The sequence below is a fragment of the Triturus cristatus genome, chromosome 3_1, assembly GCF_964204655.1.
Source record: "Triturus cristatus chromosome 3_1, aTriCri1.1, whole genome shotgun sequence".
Lineage (NCBI taxonomy): Eukaryota > Metazoa > Chordata > Amphibia > Caudata > Salamandridae > Triturus > Triturus cristatus.
The window spans coordinates 854,494,124-854,515,389 of NC_140583.1; the positions used below are offsets into that span (position 1 = coordinate 854,494,124).

The following is a 21,266-nucleotide window of genomic DNA, read 5'->3' on the forward strand; positions in this document are numbered from 1 at the left end:
ATAATCTATGCATGAGTAGGTGTAGGCCAACTCATACTGAAATTTACAATTTCTTGCTAAATGTCGTCTTGAAATTTGTCTATATTTGTCTAAAATTCTGACATTCTTGCCTCTCAAAATCTAGAAGTCACATATATTGATCTGAACGACTAGAACCTCAAAAGAAAGTGTAAAGTCTGAGTATAGCCCATGTAGCTCTTTAAGGTTTTGGTATGGCAACCTCACATCCATGCAGTTAAGAAGTAGTTTAGTTTTACCTCCAAATTGATTTTGTTTTTTAAAAATTCCAGGGAAGCATGAAAAGTGCAGTCAAACGCCAAAATCCAATCTACATAACATGTTAGTTATACATTTTTAAGTTTTTATCTGTCAGAGGATCTTAATTGTATAAAATGCGAGATTACAAATGAATGGATGTAAGTTGTTTCTTTCGGGTAGTAAAACATTATTACAGCTAAAGATTTTATCCACAGTAGTGGAGTGACTGAGACCCAATGGGAATAGCAGTGGAGTTTATCGGAGTTCCACAACCATATAAAGGAACTCAACCTTCGGTCTCGTTCCTCTATATGGTTAAGTAACTCCTCGGTGACTTGCAGTATGCACACCATGTAGGGCAGAGGATACTTTATTTCATATAGTGTAAATCGGTGCAGAGGAGCATTATGACAGAGAATATCTTAGTACAGATGTATATCTCAAGGTTTCTCATTGGGAGAGACACAGACATTTCCACTGCTGTTATACATTTACATGGCTCTGGTTTCAGTAGCAAATACTTGAATTGCAGTTGGCTTCAGCTGTACACATGAATGTATACTGTCCCTTGAGTGGTTCGACATCTGTGAACATTAGCGGTGCAGAGGTGCTTACTTTTCTTTGGAAGGTGAAAGGAAAGCAGGAGTTGCAGCCCAAGAGCTACCCTGTTAAACACATCTTTAGGAGCATATTTTCCTTTAAAGATGCAATTTAGTGAAGTGAACACTTGCAGTGACACTCCCCCCCCAGTAGTAGCAGGGGAGTCTCTGGGCCCTTAACGCAGGCACCGTTTTTCAATTAATGGCTATTCTTCCCCCGATTGTCTGTGATCTGACACCAAAATAGTGAAGAAGCTCCTGACTTGCCTGCCTGGATCATGACACCAGATCATGGTCCATGGCTCAGACTTGTAGACATTGGAGAGCTTGTGCATATTGGAGCTAACATAATTAAACAAAAAACAACAAATCCTCTGTGAGCTGGATGAAAACCGTAGCGGGACACATAATGGCCAGTGAGCGGTGTATTGGGCATTCTTATTATAGTGTATCATATTGTTAAATTTAATTAGCACTTTTGTATCCCTTAAAAGGTAACAAAGCACTTTCCGGTTTGTAGAGTAAGTAGCTACCTGGGCTGTTGCACATGAACGGAAGGGTGTTGATTGGTTGTATGAGGCTCAAAGGTGTGCTCCACATTTGTCACAGCAGCATGTTGCAGCATCTCAAGCAAGTTGTGGTACGTAAGTAAGAGTGTAAGAGATAAGTTATCAGGTTGTATATACAGACCAGTATGACTTGTCATATGACGTGAGCGTAGTCGTTATTTGGGAATCAATTAGCTATTTACTGCTATTTTGAACTCTAGATGACTACTGATGATGCTTATTGTTTTTAGTACTGGATTCCAGGCAATGTTTGTACAGAGAAAGAGCTCCCTCCAATCTGTCTTTTTTTTAAATGTGGAAATGATCAGTAGTGGGGCCATTCTGGAAATAAAACTTCTCTTTTGTTATGCAATTTGAATTGTAAGAAGATTGGTCCTATCCAAAGGATTGCCTGCTGAGCTATGCAGAGAACTTTGAAGGAGATTATTCTTACCACTAGTATTCAATGTAGGATTATTGGCAGGGGTAATGTGGTTTCATTTGCTCGGGTTTATGGCTTGTGTGGGATCAGAATTATGAATTTGTTGTAGCTTGTGGATTTGGTGAGCAAGCGAGTCTCTTATAGAGCCTATAAAAATAATGAAAACATTACTGCACTATGGCTATTGATTCTTAAATCCTGTGGGAAAGCCCTAAGTAATGGAAGACACATTGTAAATTGCTCATCATACAGTAAGCATCTTTCATTGCTATATTGACTTAGGTTGGGGTGAGAAGATGGAGTCCACCATCAAACTGAGGTACCACACTTCTGTCAAGGTGGCTAGTAGTGGCCCTATCTCCAGTGGCCATGAGGATGTAGGGTTGTAATTTTGTCAGACCCATGGGTTTGTATTTCCTTATTGGAGGACTGAAGTTTAAGATGTTGCTGTAGCACTTAATGGGCTACTACACTGAAGCATTGATCACGGCAGGAGGTCTAAGGAACAAGGATTTCATGTTTTAGGATGATTTGAATGTTATCAGCATAATTTTTACAGTTAAGTTTGAGGGAGTTGATGAGATCAGTAATAGGGGAATAGGTATTGCTTGAATAGGAGAGGAGCGATTGTTCACCCTTGTAGATCAATTATTCAAGCGTTGAATAGCGATGAGCAGAAAGGAGGAAGTGCAACAAATCAGGATTTGTCTTTAAACTAGAATGTAATCCAATTTAGGACCATGATTTGGATCATTAATTCAATTAGTGTTTTGAGCAGTAGTTCATAATCAACTGTGTTAAATGCTGTCAATATGTCAAGAAAGAGTACCACACAGCAAATGTGTTAAAAATCAACAGTATTCTTAAAGTTATCTCAGAAAGAGATTGAGGCTGATCCAGTGCTTCTTCCAGATCTGCATCTAATTTATCTGTGTTTGCTTCATCAAGGGATGTGGATAACTGTGAGAAAGCTGCCTTTTACAATGACCTTGCCTAGAAATAAATATTGGTCTGCAATTGTAGGATTAGAATGGGCAAGTCCCTTAATCATTAGGAAGGGCTTAATGCAGCATGTCTTCAGGTCTCTGGGGAACTGTCCACTTTACAGTGAGGAATTAATGATCATTCTGACTGGTATGGCAAAGAGGATTCACACAGAGAGACCTTAGGTGACCACATATTAGTTGATCACTTCTCTGGTATCGCTGGTAGTTACTCTGGCCAGTGTGACACGTAGTGGGTGTGAGCATACACAATTTGATTCCCACTTTTTTGTAATGTTACACAGCAGGTCAATAAATCAAAATACTGACATAAATGTTACAGTTTTAGCTAATGAAGAACGGGAGATTATTCAGTTATTACTTTTGTTTCCCCTTCTAAAGTTGTACATTTGTCCGTGTCCTAAAAGTACAACTGATTCAGAAGTAAAACAAATCAGTTTCTGAAATGTTTATTGTTTTTAATGAATGACATTTTGATAATTTGAGATTGTAATTTTTTACATCATAAGCTTCAGCTTTGGGACACGAGAGCACTGCTTCACCAGGTTGGTTCAGCTGTTTATTCTCTCTTTTATGTAGGTTTTGGAAGCTAAATTTAATGAAGTGAAGATCAATGAAGCTCGTGAGCATTACCGCCCTGTTGCAGCTAGAGCATCCCTGCTCTATTTCATCATGAACGACCTGAATAAAATCAGTCCTATGTATCAGTTCTCACTGAAGGTATCAGACTGCCCAACTAGTGCATTTCCAATGTTTTTATTTATTGTATTGATTGGCATCTATTCACACGTTGAATATGACTTCTTTTTCAGGCGTTTAATATGGTGTTTCACAAAGCGATACAGCAGGCGGATCCATCTGAGGATGTCAGGATAAGAGTAAAGAACCTAATTGACTGTGTCACTTATTTAACGTTCATTTACATCAGTCGGGGGTTATTTGAAAGAGATAAACTTACCTTCACAGCACAATTAGCTTTCCAGGTATAGTTTACTTTTGTTAGTGTGTTTGCTGTAGCATATTACTATTGTTACAACATATATTACTATTTTTACACACATCTAGCTATTTCCCTAAATGGTATATATCTACCTACTTTTCATCTAAGTTCTATTTTAGCACAATATTGGATCTTTACATGCTTTGTCCTTCGTAGTGTGGATTATTCATCTTTTTGCAACTTCACAAAGCAATTTTATTCATACAGGAATAGGCCATTGCATATTAACTCAACTCATTTTGGGAATACAAATGGTGACACTGTAATATTTACTGGTTTGATATGTAAAACCTATATTCAGCTTTAAATATTAAGAAGCCATGCAAGCCTTGTTTGTGGCTCTGGACCTGCTATTTACCATCACATTTTCCTTTTCCAGCATTTTAGGTGATCTATAGCTGGGCAAAAGTAGTGGGGCGGGCTGGAGGAGCGAGGTGGGAAGTAGGGGGCATGGAGGTTCAGAGACAAAAAATAGACATACCTGAACGCCGCCAACGCTGCCGTCACCCGACGCCTCGTGCTCTTCTTTCTTCTAGGCACAGGCTTCCAGACTGCACTGCGGCCAACCCTGATGTTACATGAAAGCAGCATCAGGATTGGCCTGAGCGCTGGCAACTTGTGCTCCCAGGCAGACTGGGAGCCTGTGCCTGCTCTCTCCATCCCCAGCAACGCAACTGGGGCTGGAGAGAGCTGCACTGTGCATGACGGTTTGGCCGGCCTAAGACGACTGCCCAAGCCATCATGCGCAGTGAAGAGAGTGCACTACCACTCTCCCACCAGCAGTGTCATCCCCCTGGACCTGACCCCAAGACTCGTCAGAATCTTTAGGGCATGTCCAGGGGATTAAAAAAAAACAATAATAAAACAGGTTTAAAACCTGTTTTATTATAGCTTTATTTGGGGGTTGTGGCGGGGGGCGGTGCTCCTCCGCCCCAATGGAGGGGCCACCGCTGCAAAGCAATTGGATATCGGTTGGTGGGTAGGTGTTATGCCCCTCCAAACTCAGTGTTGACCAACTCTACTTAGAGTTGGGGAAGTGATGGGTTTACAACGCAGGAACCTCAGCTTGCCCCACTGGTATAAACGCTTCACCCGATTGGCTCTCTGTCACAGGGCTGCCAGGTCAGTGGCACTAGTAGCACTAATATTTACAAGAGGGGGGTCATTACTTTTGTTTACTACCACGGACTGTCAAGCAAGGTGTCGTGGTCCAGATAGGAAATAAAATACTGTGGCCACAACATGTTTCAACAAAACTCCTTGCACATCAAGGCCATTGTTTTTGATTTCTGAAAACATCCCCTGCTTTGGGAGTTTTTTATCCCGAAAACAAATAACTTTGCCAAGTGGGCCCATCAAACTTAGCACCCACGTGGAAAAGGCTCATTGTCTTCAAAAGAGCCACTGCTTTAGCGGCTCCACTTAATTCCATTATTGGTAGTATGCCTCCTAAGTGCTCATTTATTTCTTGGCAGACAGAATAAAAGGCTTGTCTCAGAAGTGCAAGGGATCAGCGTCTGAGCAGTATAGTTCAATACAAACCACTCCTGTAGAAGTCAGAAAATAAAATACTTTCTTTATTTTAATAGATAAACGTTTAAAACACCCAACCGACATTTGTGCACCACAGCTTAGACTGTGACAAATAGAAAATAGTTTACAAGCGAAATAATCCCCTTAAAAGCAATGTGCATAAGTGGCTGGGCTTTCATTTTTTTAGTTCAAGAAAGTAAAAGATGTAAACTATAATAATTATATTGTGAGTCTAGAATTTCATAATGAAACCATATAGAATTAAAGTTGGAGAAGGTAATCTAATGGAAACCCACAGAATGCATAATGATCGTTATTAGCTTGAAACTTTTAGAAAACACTCACAGTCAATCAATCAGGGAATTGTAAGCGCGCTACTCACCCGTGGGGGTCTCAAGGCGCTGGATAATGTCATCATTGATGTCATTTGAGATGCCATCAGTGCTGTCATGAGTGATGTCGCTGACTATGTCATGAGTGATGTAATATGTGAATGTATAATCAGTGCATTATGGGGGCATGAGTTATAGTTAGCTGAGGTAACTATAACTGCTGAATTTCTATGGTTTTGTACAAGTGAAACCTGAGCCTAAGTATCACATCCCTGTAACCTTGTTTTTTTATTGGATTTCTACGTTTTAAAAAATTATATTTCCTAACCATAACATCCCTGTAACCTTTGTTTTTTTTCCAGTGAATTTCTACAGTTTTTTAATGTTATTTCCGAACTGTAACCTGTAACCTTTGAGAGTGAGTGTGTGAGTGAGTGCATTAGTGTCTCCGTGGGTGTGTGAGTGAGTGTCTCACTGGGTGTGTGAGTGTCTGAGTTGCTCTATGAATGGGTGCATGAGTGCCTGAGTGGGTTCTGATAATTTTCTGACTTTTTCTTGCTCACTTATGACCTTTATTTTGCTTCGCTCTGTAAATTGCTGACCTTTATTTTTCCTCTTTCTGCTCAGTTCTGATCCCTATTTTACCTCTGTCTGCTTGTTTCTAACCTTAATTTGGCTCTTTCTGCTCTTTTCTGATCTCTATTTTGCCTCATTTAGCTCATTGCTGAAGTCTAGTTTGCCCCTTTCTGCTTGTTGCTGCCCTTCATTCTGCCTCTTTCTGCTCATTTTCCCCAATATTCTGCCTCTTTCTGCTCGTTCCTCACCTTGGCTCTTTCAGCTTGTTGCTGACCTTTATTCTGCCTCTTTCTGCTAATTTCTGACCTTTATTTTGCCTCCTTCTGCTCATTTCTGATCTCTATTTTGCCTCTTTCAGCTAGTTTCTGAACTTTGTTTTGCTTCTTTCTGCTTCATTATGATCTCTATTTTGCCTCGTTCTGCTCATTGCTGACCTTTAGCTTGCCTCTTTTTGCATGTTTCTGACCGTTATCTTACCTCTTTTTGTTCATATCTGATCTCTATTTTGCCTATTTCTGCTCATTCCTGACCTTTCTTTTGCCTCTTTCTACTCATTTTTTATCTCTATATTGCCTCTTTCTGCTTGTCGCTGACCTTTATTTTGCCTCTTTCTACTCCTTTCTGACCTTTATTCTGCTTCTTTCGTTCTCATAATTTCTCACCTTTATCTTGCCTTTTTCTGCTAATTTCTTACCTTTATTTTGAGTCTTTCTGCGCGTTGCTGACCTTTATTCTGCCCCTTTCAGCTAATTTCTGACCTTTATTTTGTCTTTTTCTGCTCGTTTCTGATCTCTATTTTGCCTCTTTCTGCTTTTTGCTGACCTTTATCTTCCCTCTTTCTGCTAATTTCTGACCTTTATTTTGTCCCTTTCTGCTAATTTCTGACCTTTATTTTGCCTCTTCCTGCTCAATTCTGATCTCTGTTTTTCCTCTCTCTGCTCGTTGCTGACTTTTATTTTTCCTCTTTCTGCTGCACTTTCCTACCTTTATTTTGCCTATTTCTGTTCATTTCCAATCTCTATATTGCATAGTTCTGCTCACTTATGACCTTTATTTAGCCTCTTTCTGCTCATTTCTCACCTATATCTTGCCTCTTTCTGCTCGGTGTTGGCCTTTATTCTGCCTCTTTCTGCTAATTTCTGACCTCTTTTCTGACTCTTTCTGCTCGCTGCTGACCCTTAGTTTGCCTCTTTCTGCTGTGCTTTCCTACCTTTATTTTGCCTCTTTCTGTTAATTTCTTATCTCTATGGGGCATATCAGCAACAAACGGCGATAATTATCACTAAGCGCACTTAGCGCTAGGATAATTATCGCCGGCTATTGCTGGATTCTATCGCGGCGATAGCGTGCTATCAGCAACGCATATCTCCAAAGTGACAGAAATCTAAGCGTTAGCTACAAAACAGTGCGATTATCGCTGGAAAACCGCCAATAATCACACAGTGACAGGCGATACCTTGCTATTAGAGCAGGGTGGACTTAGCCATGTAATCCACCTCCCATTGGATTACATGGCTAAATCAGATTAAAAGCAGGCATACAGAAACCTGTGGTAAGCGCGGTTAGCGCTTCGTTTATTATCGCTAAGCAGGTTAGCGATTTCCTTGTTAATTGGAGAAATGTCGTTTAGCGACATTCTCCACGTAAGTTTGGCAAGGTTGGGCGTTAAGGGAAAGGGTGCTAAGGCAAGGATTCACGTGATAGCGTGACCTTGCTGATAAGGCAATAAAATTATCACTGCTTTTCGGCCGAAAACGGACGCAAAAGCAGCGATAATTTTATTGCGCCGCCTTGATGATATGCCCCTATATTGCCTAGTTCTGCTCACTTCTAACCTTTACTTAGCCTCTTTCTGCTCATTTCTCACCTTTATCTTGCCTCTTTCTGCTCAGTGCTGACCTTTATTCTGCCTTTTTCTGCTTATTTCTAACCTTTATTTTGCCTCTTTCTCTTTTTCCCAGGACCGCTGGGGGAGCCTTAAAGCACCTGGGGTTCCAGCTGGTTCCCCACCTCCTGTGGGAGCTGGTATTGCTGCTGTATGGAGGGAGCTGCTGGAAAGGCAACTCCCTCTGTGCAGGAGCAATTCTTTCATCTCTTTCCCTGCCCACATGTCTGTGGGCGGAGAAAGAGATGAAACTTCCACTTCCAGCGGACAGAAGCACTTTGACAGCTCCCACCTGCTGGAACCGGATTGTTTGCTTTAGCTTAGTGGGAGCTGTCACAGCTCTGGCTAAGCTGAAAGCAAACAGCTATGTTCCAGGGTTGGGCACCCCGAGACATAGCAGGAGCCGGGCCTGGGGGATGGCGGTCTCCAGGGCCATATGGCTCCAGGAGGGTGCAGTGTGCCTCCCTCCTATGATCTGCACAGGCCGGCCCGGGGAGGTGGTGGTCCCCAGAGCTGTTTATGGCTTGAGAGGGGGGCCACGTGACTCCTCTCCATGTGTACATTTTTTTATTTGGACCGGGAGTCTGTGCGGTTCCCCATCATTTTGTTTATTTAGCTCGGGGAGGTGGTGGTCCACTGGGCTTCTAAATACCTATTAGCGAGGTCCGTGCGGTTTCCCTTTAAAAAAAGCCCCAGGGAGGTGGCAGTCCCCAGGGCATACAAATGCCCTTGGAGGGGGGCCACGTGTGCCCCCTCCTTTTACATTAACTATATGTGGCATGCCTTGGTACCTGGCCACCTGGGGGCTTTATTAAAAACAAGCACCCAGACTACACTTATTGTTTTATTTATTTTTGCCACGGATTTGTGGCTCCGACTCATTTCCATGGAAAAACGTTTTTAAAAAGGGCATTTTTGCCAATGTGTGGACCCACTGGGACCCAATGACTGAAGGCTTGGAGGTCAGGGTTTTGCTACTCTGTCCCCTTTTCTTTTTTTAAAAGTTTTGTGTGGGACTCAGCTGAATTTGAGTCGCAAGATGGCTGCCAACAATTCCTGGTTGAAGAGTTAGCAGCCAATTAGATTTTATCACGGGGATTGTTGGATCCTCGGAGTATCATCGTCCCTACATGTCTAAATTTGGATTTCTATTAATAGCTCAAAAACTACAGAACGGTGATACACCATTAACTGGGGCAAGTCCGTGCTATATATCCTGCATGGGATTCCCCCATCATTACCAAAGGGATGCACAGTGAAAGTGGTCACGGACAGCTTCAAGTACCTAGTGATTCATGTTACGCCCCACCCCGATGAATTCATGGTGAGGAACCTCAAGGGACCATTTCGGAAACTGAGACATGACTCCAAACACTGGGAACCGCTGCCGCTTACCCTCTTGGGTAGAGCGGCACTTTTTAAATGATGGCACTCCCTAGGATTCTTTACGCCCTCCAAAGCACTCCCTTCAGGGTTCCCACGTCCTATTTTAAAGCAATAGACTCAGAGGTCAGCACGCTCTTATGGTACGGGAAGCCTGCTAGGATCACAGCATCAAAACTGGTCAGAAGTTGGTATGACGGTGGTATTGCACTCCCCAATGCACAGACATACTATTGGGCCACTCATTTAGCAGTGGTCAATCACTGGGTCCACTCGCCCCATGCTGACCCGGCGTACCGGATGGATAGACATGCACTGGGTACGGGACGGTTCAATTGGGTGCTCTATAACAAAAGGCATAAATCACACCTACTAGGGCCAACTGCGCACACTGTCCACTTATGGCATACAGTAACAAGATCCCTGGCCTGGGCAGACACATTGACGCAACTAACGCCACTATGGAGCACAGGAAAACTAGGCACTCTGGGCAAAAGTAAGGGATTCAAGAAATGGGATGTAATAAGGATTTCCCGACTAGGCGACTTATGGAAAGGGGGAAAAAACGTCACCTTTGACTACTTACTAGCGCAATACGAAATGGCCCCCACTGAGTTATTTCGCTACCTACAGATCAAACACGCATTGGAGGCACCCATCCCACTAGATACGACCCTTCCCGAAGCCTCTCCATTCGAGGACAGACTCCTGACAAACCACATGGAGAGAAAATCAATCTCCCTGACATAGAGGAAGATTATCAACAATCAGCCAGACCCATTGCAAAAGTTGAGGCTAAAGTGGCAGACTGAGGTGGGCGAACTGGATGACACAGATTGGCAGGAGGTGATAGAGATCCCTAGGGTGGTTGTGGTTTCCTCTAGGCTACGCCTTATACAATTGAAAGTGTTGCACAGGACGTACTTTACTAGAGTGACATTGTACAAGATACGGAAAATCAATGACCAGTACTGCCTGCGCCAGTGTGGTGACGTAGGCACTTTTTATCACACACTGTGGGAATGCTCCGTAATCAAATTGTATTGGACAGCAGTGATGGACACCATTACGGAGGTTAGCGCTAGTCCTGTTCCGCCTGAGCCTAAGCGATGTCTCCTGAACATATGGGAGCCAACAGACCTGAATCACACAGCCCAAGCCTGGGCAACCCTTCGTATGATGATAGCAAAGCGAAATGTGGCAAAACATTGGGGGACAGCGGTTGCCCCACGCCTTGAGGACTGGTGCAGAGATATTGATATGGCCATAGTGGCCAAAAAAGCTACGTACATCCATAGAGGATGCCCCAAAAAATGGGAAAGAATGTGGGGTGCGTGGAATAGCTTTAGGGGAGGTATATGCGCACCACCGACAATAAGTTCGGCATTAGATGAGGAGGAGTGATGGAGAAGTGGCTTATTCAGTATAAACTGTATAATGTACGCCAGATGCATAATGTACTTACGTTACTGAGAGAAAATGATGGAAATTGTATCAGCATATACGTGTCTAACTGACAAATGTCAATATTGCAAGTCTACACTCAATTAAAATGTTATAATTTGTTTTTTTTAAACTACTGAACGGATTTACACCAATTCACAAAAGGTCCCTTTCTGAATCAACAGCAATCTTTTTGCCAAATTTGGTGTAATTCCTTTCAGCAGTTCGGGCTGTAGTTGTGTCTAAAATCCCTCTGAGAATTTACATGGGGAAAATGCATTTTGGGACCCCCCTTTATCTCAGCCCTCGCTTGACAGATCACCTCAAACCTATTAAGACAGCAGCTGAAGTGAGCGTCATACTAATTTTCAACATTTAGCGAGGATTTGTCAAATGGCGCCAAAATTATTGACAAGATAAAAAATGCTCCTCCTTTGGAAATTTGGTCCTAACTATAACTACCTACTGGTGGTCGCTAGTAGGTAGTTATGGTTAGAACCATGTTTCCACAGAAAAAGTATTTTTTAACTTGCCTATATCGTTGGGGGCCGTTTGACGAATCTTCCCCTAATTTCCCCCAGAAAGTGCCCTGGTGAACCTTGTTATGCATGTACAGTTTCGGGGTGATCTGTGAAGTGAGGGCCAAGAAAAAGGGGAGGTTAAAAGAGTACATTTCCCATGTTAATTTCATTAGGACCTTTAGTCGAGCCTGCAGCCCGAAGCACTGAGAGGAATTTCACCAAATTTGGCAGAAAGGCAGATTTGGTTACGCAGATCACGCTTTCAGGTATTTGGTGTAAATCTGTTCAAAAGTTGTTGAAAATGTAAGAAAATAAAGAGCGTGGTCTCTGTGGCAGCAGTTAATTCACGTATAATAACACTCTCATGTAGGGAAATGCAGAGCTCTGATTGGCTTCCAACACTTCAACTAGGTAGTGTTGGCAGCCATCTTGTGACTCAGCTTCAGCCGAGTTCCAAAACTATTGTGAAAAAAAAGAAAAGGGGAAGAAGGTAGGAATACCTTAAACCACAAGCGTTGGTCTTGGGGTCCCCCAGGGACCCCTCCATGACTTACCAGCAGTTTTCTTTCTGAAAAGATTACTGTGAATTCGTGAAATTTATGAATTCTCAGCAATAAAATTTACAAAAACAAGCGTGGCCTCATATAGCCTCTGGTGGGTCATGTTCCGGGAGCATTCGGGGTTAATAAAGAAAATGGAGGGGGGGCATTGGACTCCCTCCAAGGGCTTATTTTTGCCCTGGAGACCACAACCTCCCCGGGGCTATTCTTTCTAATTAGCGGGGGCCGCTCGGAACCCCTGAACACTGGGGTCCACCACCTCCCTAGCACTATTCTAAAAATGAGGCGGAGGACCACGAGGACACCCCTGGGCCCTAGGGGCTGTCACCTCTCCTGGGCTATTTGTTAAATATAGTGGTGGATCTGTGGGGACCACCACCTCCCCAGGGCAAATTCCTTTTATAAAAAGAGGGCAGCCCCCCCTTCTGCAACCCTCCAGTTGATTTTGGAGAGGGAGTCTTGATGTCTAGGAATACAATCACATCTCCACTAAACAAAGAAGCACTTACTTCTGTAAAGTAAAAATCATCCAAGTGTGTTTTCTCTGCATTTCCACCAGGAAAAGTTATCCGTAATCTCTGATGGAGGTGTTTGCATCCTTGCTTTTCTCAAGTGCAGTATCTCACATAGTGTCAGTGATTAGGGGGCTCTTTCTTGTCTAGGACCAGAGATCATGTTCTAAACTTTTAAAAACGAGAAGTATGTAACTTGCCTAGAAGCCCCACCAATTTGCTCCCACCCCATATACAGTAGAGGTATGCAAGGTCTTCCTGTCCTTTACCCAGGATGATGAACATCTTACTAAAAGGATCCCGCACTCCTTTCCTGCCGATTTTGTTGACGGAGTCTTGATGCCTAAGAATACAATCGCATCTTCACCAAACAAAGAAGCCCTTACTTTTGTAAAGAACAAATCATCCAAGTGTGTTTTCCCTGCAGTTCCACCTTGTAAAGTTACCTGATGAAGATTACATTGGCTAAGTTACAGACACACAAGGTCACTCAAGACATTTCCTCAGCATCCTTTATGCAGCTGTAGTGTAGGAAATGGACTTTGCATTTATCCAACGAGGTAGCACTTACTAAATAGCCAGTAGGAAGCACTCCAGTTGGGTAGAGGTGTTGCATAAAACGGTGGCCTCTTCTTGAATAAATACATAGGGCAGTATTGATTCTGGCATGATGCTCATTTCACATAAATGAAACCTCAACAGGAACCCTTTACAGATACAAACAAAGCAGGTGCCTAAGTTGAAACTCCACTTCTGCAAAGTAATAATAAAGAAATTTGACCACATCTCACCCGCACTGAGAGAACTAAAATGGCTCGCAGTTGTAATGCGTGCTAGTTTCAGAAAAGCCTGCCTCACGCACAAAGCCCTTCACACAGGCAAACCTGAATATCTGGCTTCCAAACTCAAAAAAGCCGGCCAGACCAGGACCCTCAGGAGCTCGAACACACTTCTACTCATCCCACTGAAAGCTCGCAAACAAAAGAATGCAGCCCGTTCCTTCACGGGTAACGCGCCCAAAATCTGGAACTTTATTCCCCCACACATCAGAACTATCACATTCTTTTCTAAATTCAAAGGCATTCCTAGTTTTCAATGCCCCTTGGTTACACGACCCGCTGAAACTCTCCGTCCATGTTCCTTACTATTATTGTATTTTGTGATCTTTTGCAATACGACTGTTGTAAAGCGCTCTGATACCCTCTGGTCTGGCCAGCACTATATAAAACTTCAGAATAAATAAATAAAATAAATAAACTTTGTGGACATGGCCAAGGCAAGGCAAGTGTGTTTTCTCTGCATCTCCACAGAAAAGTTATCTGTAATCTTGATGGAGGTGTTTGCAACCTTGCATTTCTCGAGTGCAAAATTTCACATAGTGTCTGTGACAAGGGGCTTCTTTGTTGTCCTCTGCTGCTGAGACCAGAGATCATGTTCTAAACTATTAGGAACTAGAAGTATGTAAACTTGCCTAGAAACCCAGTCCATTTCGTCCCGCCCCATATACATTAGCGCCCTGTGGTATGCAGCATGTTCCTGCCCTTTTCTCAGTACAGCTTACTCAAAGGTCCCCCGATCCTGTTTCTGGTCGATTTTAGAGACAGAGTCTTGATGCCTAAGAATACCATCGCACCTCCACCAAACAAAGAAGCACTTACTTTTGTAAAGAACAAATCATCCAAGTGTTTTCCTTGCAGTTCCACCTTGTTAAGTTATCTGATGAATACGCTCGAGGAACAATCACATTGGCAAAGTTACAGACACACAAGGTCACTAGAGACATTTCCTTGGCATCCTTTATGTAGCTGTAGTATAGGAAATGCACTATACATTTACCCAATGAATTAGCCAGTAGAAAGTACTCCAGTTGGGTAGAGGCGTTGCACAAAATGGTGGCGTCTTCTTGGATAAATACACAGCGCAGGATTCATTCTGGCACAATGCTCATTTCACAGAAATGAAACCTCAACGGGAAGCATTTACAGATACAAACAAAGCAGGTGTCCGATTTGAAGCTCCACTTCTCTAAAGTACTAATCATCCTAACTTCATGGGCATGGTCCAGGCACAGCATGGGTGTTTTCCCTGCATTTCCACCGAATTGTTATTTGTAATCCGTGATGGAGGTGTTTGCATCCTTGCTTTTCTCAAACGCAATATCTCACATAGGGCCATATGTACGTAGCCTAATACCGATCGGTAACGGACGATTTTCGGTAATTATACCGTTACCGACCGGTATTTAGGCTTTTGAGATGTAGGGGGATCATTTCTGCATTCGGTAATTTACCGAATCGGTAAAATTACAGAATCAGTAATTTTACCGATTCGGTAAATACCGAATACAGAAATGAGATGTAGGGGGAGTGTGTGGGTGTTGTCTGGAGTCGGTATTTACCACCAACTAATAGTTGGTGGTAAATGAAGAATGGATGTGTAAATGCATTTTAAAGCGCTTAGAAGTGTGCAATGTGGCAGACATACATGCCCTTAGGGCATGTATGTGTGCCACATGTGCACACATGCAGGGATCAGGGGTGCAACAGGGTGTCAATGTGACACCCTGCCACCCTTGATTGTGCTCCCCCCATTACCGAATCGGTAATTACCGATTCGGTAATGGTAACTGGCTCCCCATTGATTCCTATGGGCCTCCTGGCCCATAGGAATCAATGGGAAGCCAGTTACCATTACCGAATCGGTAATTACCGATTCTTAAATACCGACCCATTCCGATTCGGTAATTATTACCGACGGATTACCTACATAGCATTTACCACTTCATAAATCCCGAATCGGTATGATTCGGTATTTATGAAGTGGTAAATATTAGGCTACCTACATGAGGCTCATAGTGTTTGGGACGAGGCGGTTCTTTCTTGTCCTCTGCTGCTGAGACCAGAGATCCTGTTCTAAACGTTTAAAAACTAGAAGTGTGAGAAGTTGGCCTGGTATATGATGTTCACTAGTTAAAGTGACCACCTTGTACCATGCCAAGCAACCCTTATGGTGTGGTTGTAAGTCAACCTTTTCGGACTTGCTGCCCTAGTGGTAGCGTAGGCTAAGCAGTCTTTGAGGCTAAACTCGTTAAAGCGTGTTAAGCAGGCTGTTTTACCAAATGTAACCCCCTTTATACCAATGAAAGGACACCACACAGATATATATTGAAAATATATATGTATTTATTTCTCAAAGTATCCCCTAGACTCTTTATGAGCACAGGAGCACAAATCGTTAAACAAGACAACGTTATAATATACAGAAGTTGCACTTTATATGGATAGGCCCTGGTGGCCGATCAAACCATATACTAAAATAGTGGTATAAGTACCACGACCAGGAAAGGGAAAAGGCCTAGGGCCTCTAGAATCGCTGGGCCTACAAGGAGCTAACTTTAGTTAGTGACCAGGAGGTCCACGGGTCGCGTGTGCAGTGAGTAAAGTCACACGCGGGCTCCCATAGGTTTTCAATGGGTGCGTAAAAGTTTAAAAGTTACTGCAGAAAGGATCTTCTGGATGGACTACGATCTCAAGATTCAAAACACAGACACTAGAGATGTTTCTCTACACTTGGGCACCGGAGTACCAGCGTTACCTCACCCACAGGAAGCGGGTGCATAGGTCTCGAAGTGCGTCGGGTTTCTTCTATCGATTCAATGGAGCCTGATGACAAAGATGCTGCAGGCGGTCGGTCCAGAAGAGTTGCGTTGGATACAAGGGTGGATCGGAGTTGTAGAAGACCTGAAAGCAGAGGGGACAGTGTTCACAGTCACTAGCCAGTGACCGGCGTGGCACCAGGTAGGTACCAGGCGATGTCGGGTGCAAACAGGTGATGAGGGGTAGCTTGTCTCTGCAGCCACGTGGTCCCTGAAGGTCGACGACGTCCAGGAGTCGAGTCACGAGCTGTCCCACGCAGGCTCTCGCTGTCGGCGGTGTCGGCGACTCGGAAGAAGCAAACAAGCCTTGGCAAAGGCAGGAGTCGTGGAAAGAGAGGAAAGCTGATTGTTCTGACCAGCAAGGTCAGAGGGGCTGCTCCTTTGGAGAGCAGCTAGGGCCAGTCTGGAGCAACCAGACCAGCATCGTTGATTTCAAGTTTCGTCGCCAAAATGGCCACTAGCCAACGGGCCAGGGACCGGGCAGGCGTGTCGAGATGCAAAATGCAGAGGGGCCCCACGCAGATCGTGGAGATGCTGGAGGGCTCACCTTTGGTGCAGATGCTGCTCGGTGGTTGGGCTTCTCAGGACCCAAAGCACAACTTGGAGGGAGCCTCTGTTGTCGCGCTTGCAGCTTGTCGTCGGTCTCCCAAGATGGCTGGCTCCACGTGTCTCGGTGCCTCCACGGGTTCCTTCTTTTCAGGGACTGTGGATCGAGCGGGGAGAGGTCTGGAGGTCCAGTTCTTGTCGGGCTCTGGGCTCGGGCTCCGGCGGGAGGCGGCGGCAAAGCAGACGTTCAATAGCTGGTTGGTGCTGACCATAGGGGAGATTTCCTTCTGTCCTCTGTGCAGCAGAGCGTCGAAGTTCCCGTCTTCTTCTTGTGGTTAAGTTGATTCCAGGATGTCTGAAGTCTTAGGACACAGCTCCTACCTTTAAGCGGATTCTAGGGGCCGGACTACCTGCTAGGTCCCTCCCTAAGGGTGGGACCAGGAAGGGGGGTGGTTACACCCCCAATCCTTTGTCCAGCTCGCCCCAGGTCCGGGGCTGGTGTGCCCCAGGACCGGTTTGAACTGGCATATGCACCGAGGCTCCTTGTGAGCCTCAGGCATGTCTGATTCTATTGAAGCCCTACCTGACCAATACACAAAATCCTGTCTGGGGTGGTGCTCGCACCTCCCCTGGCAGGAAACCCTTTGTCCACGTCTCCCAAGCTGGAAGGACTCCCAGCAGCAGGAGGGCAGACTTGTGTCTGTGGTGGCAGCATCCATTTTGTGGAGCTGAGGCTATGTCTGATTTTACCCGGGTTTCAGGTACTGTACATGTCGTGTCCCTCTAGAAGGGTGGAATGCTAACCCCGTCGCCAGAATTGGCGAGGGGTTAGTATTCCAATTCGTATGACACCTTACTCGACATGTTTTGATAAAGCCAAACCAAAGATAGCATTTAACCGCGAGGTTCATAATGCACTTAAGAGTATATGGTATGGCGATATCTGGAAACAGTAAAAGGAAGTGGTTCCAATCACTGCAGACAGGCTCAGCTCATGCCAGAGCACCATCTCACATGAAACCAAGCACTCTGCCTTCAGGATTGTTAAGGCCTGCCATAGGAGTGACTTATAGGTTAACATGTGTCCCATTTAAGGTTAGGTATAGGTATACTACACCTAAGTAAGAGGTGATTACACCAACTTACCCCAGCTGAGTGATCAGCCAGTTGTGTCAAATTGTTAGGCCAGGCCAGGGGTGGCATAATACATGCTTCAGCCCCTGGTAGGCCTTAGATACACCAATGCCCTGGGTACCTAGTGTACACTGGTACAGGGGCTCACAGTGTGATCCAACCAATTGGGTATGTACCTAGGGTACATGGAGTCCATTTTAAGGAGAGGACAGCTAGGCTGAGATCCTGAATGGCAGGATCTCAGGCCAACTAAGTCGAAAAACCAGCTAGATACTAGGCAAAAATTTGGGGGTAACCATAGTCAGATATTCACCTTTCTACAAGAAGTATGTAAATTGCCTGGAATCCCCGCCCATTTGCTCCCGCCCCATATACATTAGCAGTATGCAATGTTTTTCTGTCCTTTTCCCAGGATGACAAACAGCTTACTAGAAGGCCACTCAAGTGCCTTTTCCGCCGATTTTGTTGACAGGCGTCTTGATGCCCAGGAATACGATTGTATCTCCCAGCATGCACTGCTTATGACCTCACATATTGCATCACTGATGACACGGTCAGTGACATCACTGGTGACATCACTGATGACATTTCAAATGACATCACTGATGTTATCACTGATGACATCTCAAATGACATCACTGATGACAGCATCCATAGAACCACTCGCACACCCACTTACACCCCATACAACATCTCATAAACCCACTCCCACACAACCACTGACATACCCATTCACAGACTCATACACTCACATACCTACTCACTGATCCATAGAGCCACTCACACATCAACTCACCCGTACAGCCACTAATGCAACCACTAACTCACATATACAGCCACTCATGCACCTACTCACTGATCAAAACAGTCACTCACACATCCAACCATAAAGACATACAGACACTTACACACCCACTCCCATACCTATACAGCCATTCACACACTGAATCGGTCACCCATAAGCTACTCATACATCTACTTACTCACACAGCCACTCACTCACCCATACAGTTGCTCACACAACCCACTCACTTATACATATTCTAACACATGTACTTACTCACCTATGCAGTCACTGAGACAAGCACATACTTTTCCATATAACCTCTCTCACGCTCACTTTCTCCCCCTACAGTCACTCACACATACAGCCACTCACACACCCACTCAGTCAACCATACACCCACTTATAAACCCATTCATGCACCCATACAGCCACTCATGTACCCTGTCACTCACCCATGCAGAAACTTATGTACCTGCTCAGTCATCCATTCATCAACTCATGCATCCTCTCATTCATCATTTACAGCCACTGACACACCTGAACACTCACCCATACAGTCACTCATTCCCCCATAAAGCCACTTACACACCCACCCACTCACTCACTCACCCATACAGATAATTACACAGCCACTCACTTGGCATTCTATCTTATGCCCCTTTGATTGCTTTCATATTCAGGAAAATATTACAGGTTTTTGTCATGTGTTTTCTGTTGTGTATACTAATTCATAGTATTTTCAATTCCTTGATGTTTATTTGATGTGGGGTATGTAATGTATGACTTTGTATCCTGTTACATGAAGATGTTTCTTCTCTATCACTGATGTACAATTAAAGGGTGGTCACATAATTAAGTTGTGTGATCACATACCGAAATCATTGTGTTGTCAAAACAGAGCCAGCACTTTTGGAAAGTTGGTATTTCCAAGCCCTTTGACGTTTGGTGCCTGCAGCCTGACTTAGGTCACATGACTAAGTGTAGCTGGTACTTAGACTTTGTGAATTCCTCCCAGACAGTTACAGAATAGAGGTATTAGGTGTACCAGAATGTGCCATCTGCTTGCAGGATGGGGGCAGAGCTGGTCACAGCCCCACTTGCAACTGATTAGGCTAAGCTCTGCCTTCACAGAATGGATTGTCAGCATTGCATTGTTCCTACAGCCAGTTTGGAGCCAGGGCAAGGGAGTCAGGAAATTCCAAGCATGTCAAAGAGAAACCTTTAGAAATTTCTCCTACATCAAAAAAGGCACTACATATAAAAATAAGGCCCTCAGACCTACTCTCCAGTTTACTTTCTGGACCTGTAGATGGACTCTCAAACGACTGCCTGCTACTGTGGCCTGCTGTGTACTCCACAAGACTGCTTTGCTGCATCATGAAGGACTGCTTTGCTGCCTTGAGCATGCCTTGAACAGGCCTGCCCTGCTAATTCAGCTCTGCTTCTTCACCTGAACCTAGGACTACAGGAGAGACTCAAAGGGCTAGTGTGCTGGCCTCCTGTTCAGAGCCACAGGAACATAACGGGCTCCCATCATCTTGGACCCACAACTGGACCCATCCTCAGTGAGTCCACCCAACCCACCCACAAACGGTACACTCCAGTCCTGGATCCTTGGTGGTGGTGTTAAAGGTGCCGAGAGAAGACTAGGACCAACTTTGCTTGTCTATCCACCCAAGGTGCATCTTGGTCAGCCTGACTTCGCGGCAGCTCCCGCTACTTTCTTCTCCACAGCAGCAAATCCTGTTCAACAGTCCTTCGCCAAAGGGGTATTTGGCCACCAGTAACTCTCATCAGCTACGCCCTACTGCCTCGTTCAACTGGAGATTTTTGACTTCCCAAAAAAATGACTATGCCTTGCTCCACTGAACAATACAGACTCAGAACTTTTTTTTCAAAATGTCATCTAAGTCCGAAAGTAAGCGCAAACAGGGCTCAATCCACTTCCTGTGACTGACCTGCATGCCATGTTGGTCAGCCGTATTTTTCGGCTTTGACCCGGTCTCGAACAACTAGATGTGCGCTGTTGGCGCTTTTATCTTTTAGGTACTAGTTTTTACTAAAAAGTTTAAAAATTAATATTAAATTGATTCTGTTGGCACTTTATTACTGTTTATGTGCTGTGTACATACTTTACACATTGCTTCTAAGTTAAACAGGACTGATTTTGTGCCAAGCTACCAGAGGGTTAAGCACAGGTAAATTTAGTGGCTTTAGTGGTTCAAACAGGGATTGTGGCTGGTGCCTTACCAGGGTTAACACTCCAGTGAATGAACAACCCAATTTCTCTCAGTTCCTTTGGCAGCTGTCCTAGAGCCTGAATAGTGCAGCCATTCACAATGGCAAGTTAGAGGGAATTGCAATTTGTTTGGGAGTAAGTCTGCCATATGGGCTGGCAGAGAGGGGGTAACCCTGGGGGCAGACATTCATCTAGTACAGATGTGGTGCCCAATGCCAGGATGGTACAGGACTCTACCCCAATCGTTTTCTCACTTTTTTGTCCTGGTACTGTGGTGGGCTTCAAGTCTCTATGATGCACTCCTTTACC

At 44.4% G+C, this 21,266-nt stretch overlaps 1 protein-coding gene across 1 annotated transcript in view; it reads left to right on the plus strand.

The window, feature by feature from the left end:
• The window catches only part of LOC146861181 (dynein axonemal heavy chain 11-like), a 2,741,463-nt gene that overhangs the window by 2,328,391 nt on the left and 391,806 nt on the right, over positions 1-21,266 (plus strand). The window contains exons 60-61 of the mRNA XM_085646213.1: positions 3,431-3,571; positions 3,664-3,834. Of these exons, the coding sequence (XP_085502339.1) occupies positions 3,431-3,571; positions 3,664-3,834 (312 nt within the window). The remainder of the gene's footprint in view (positions 1-3,430; positions 3,572-3,663; positions 3,835-21,266) is intronic.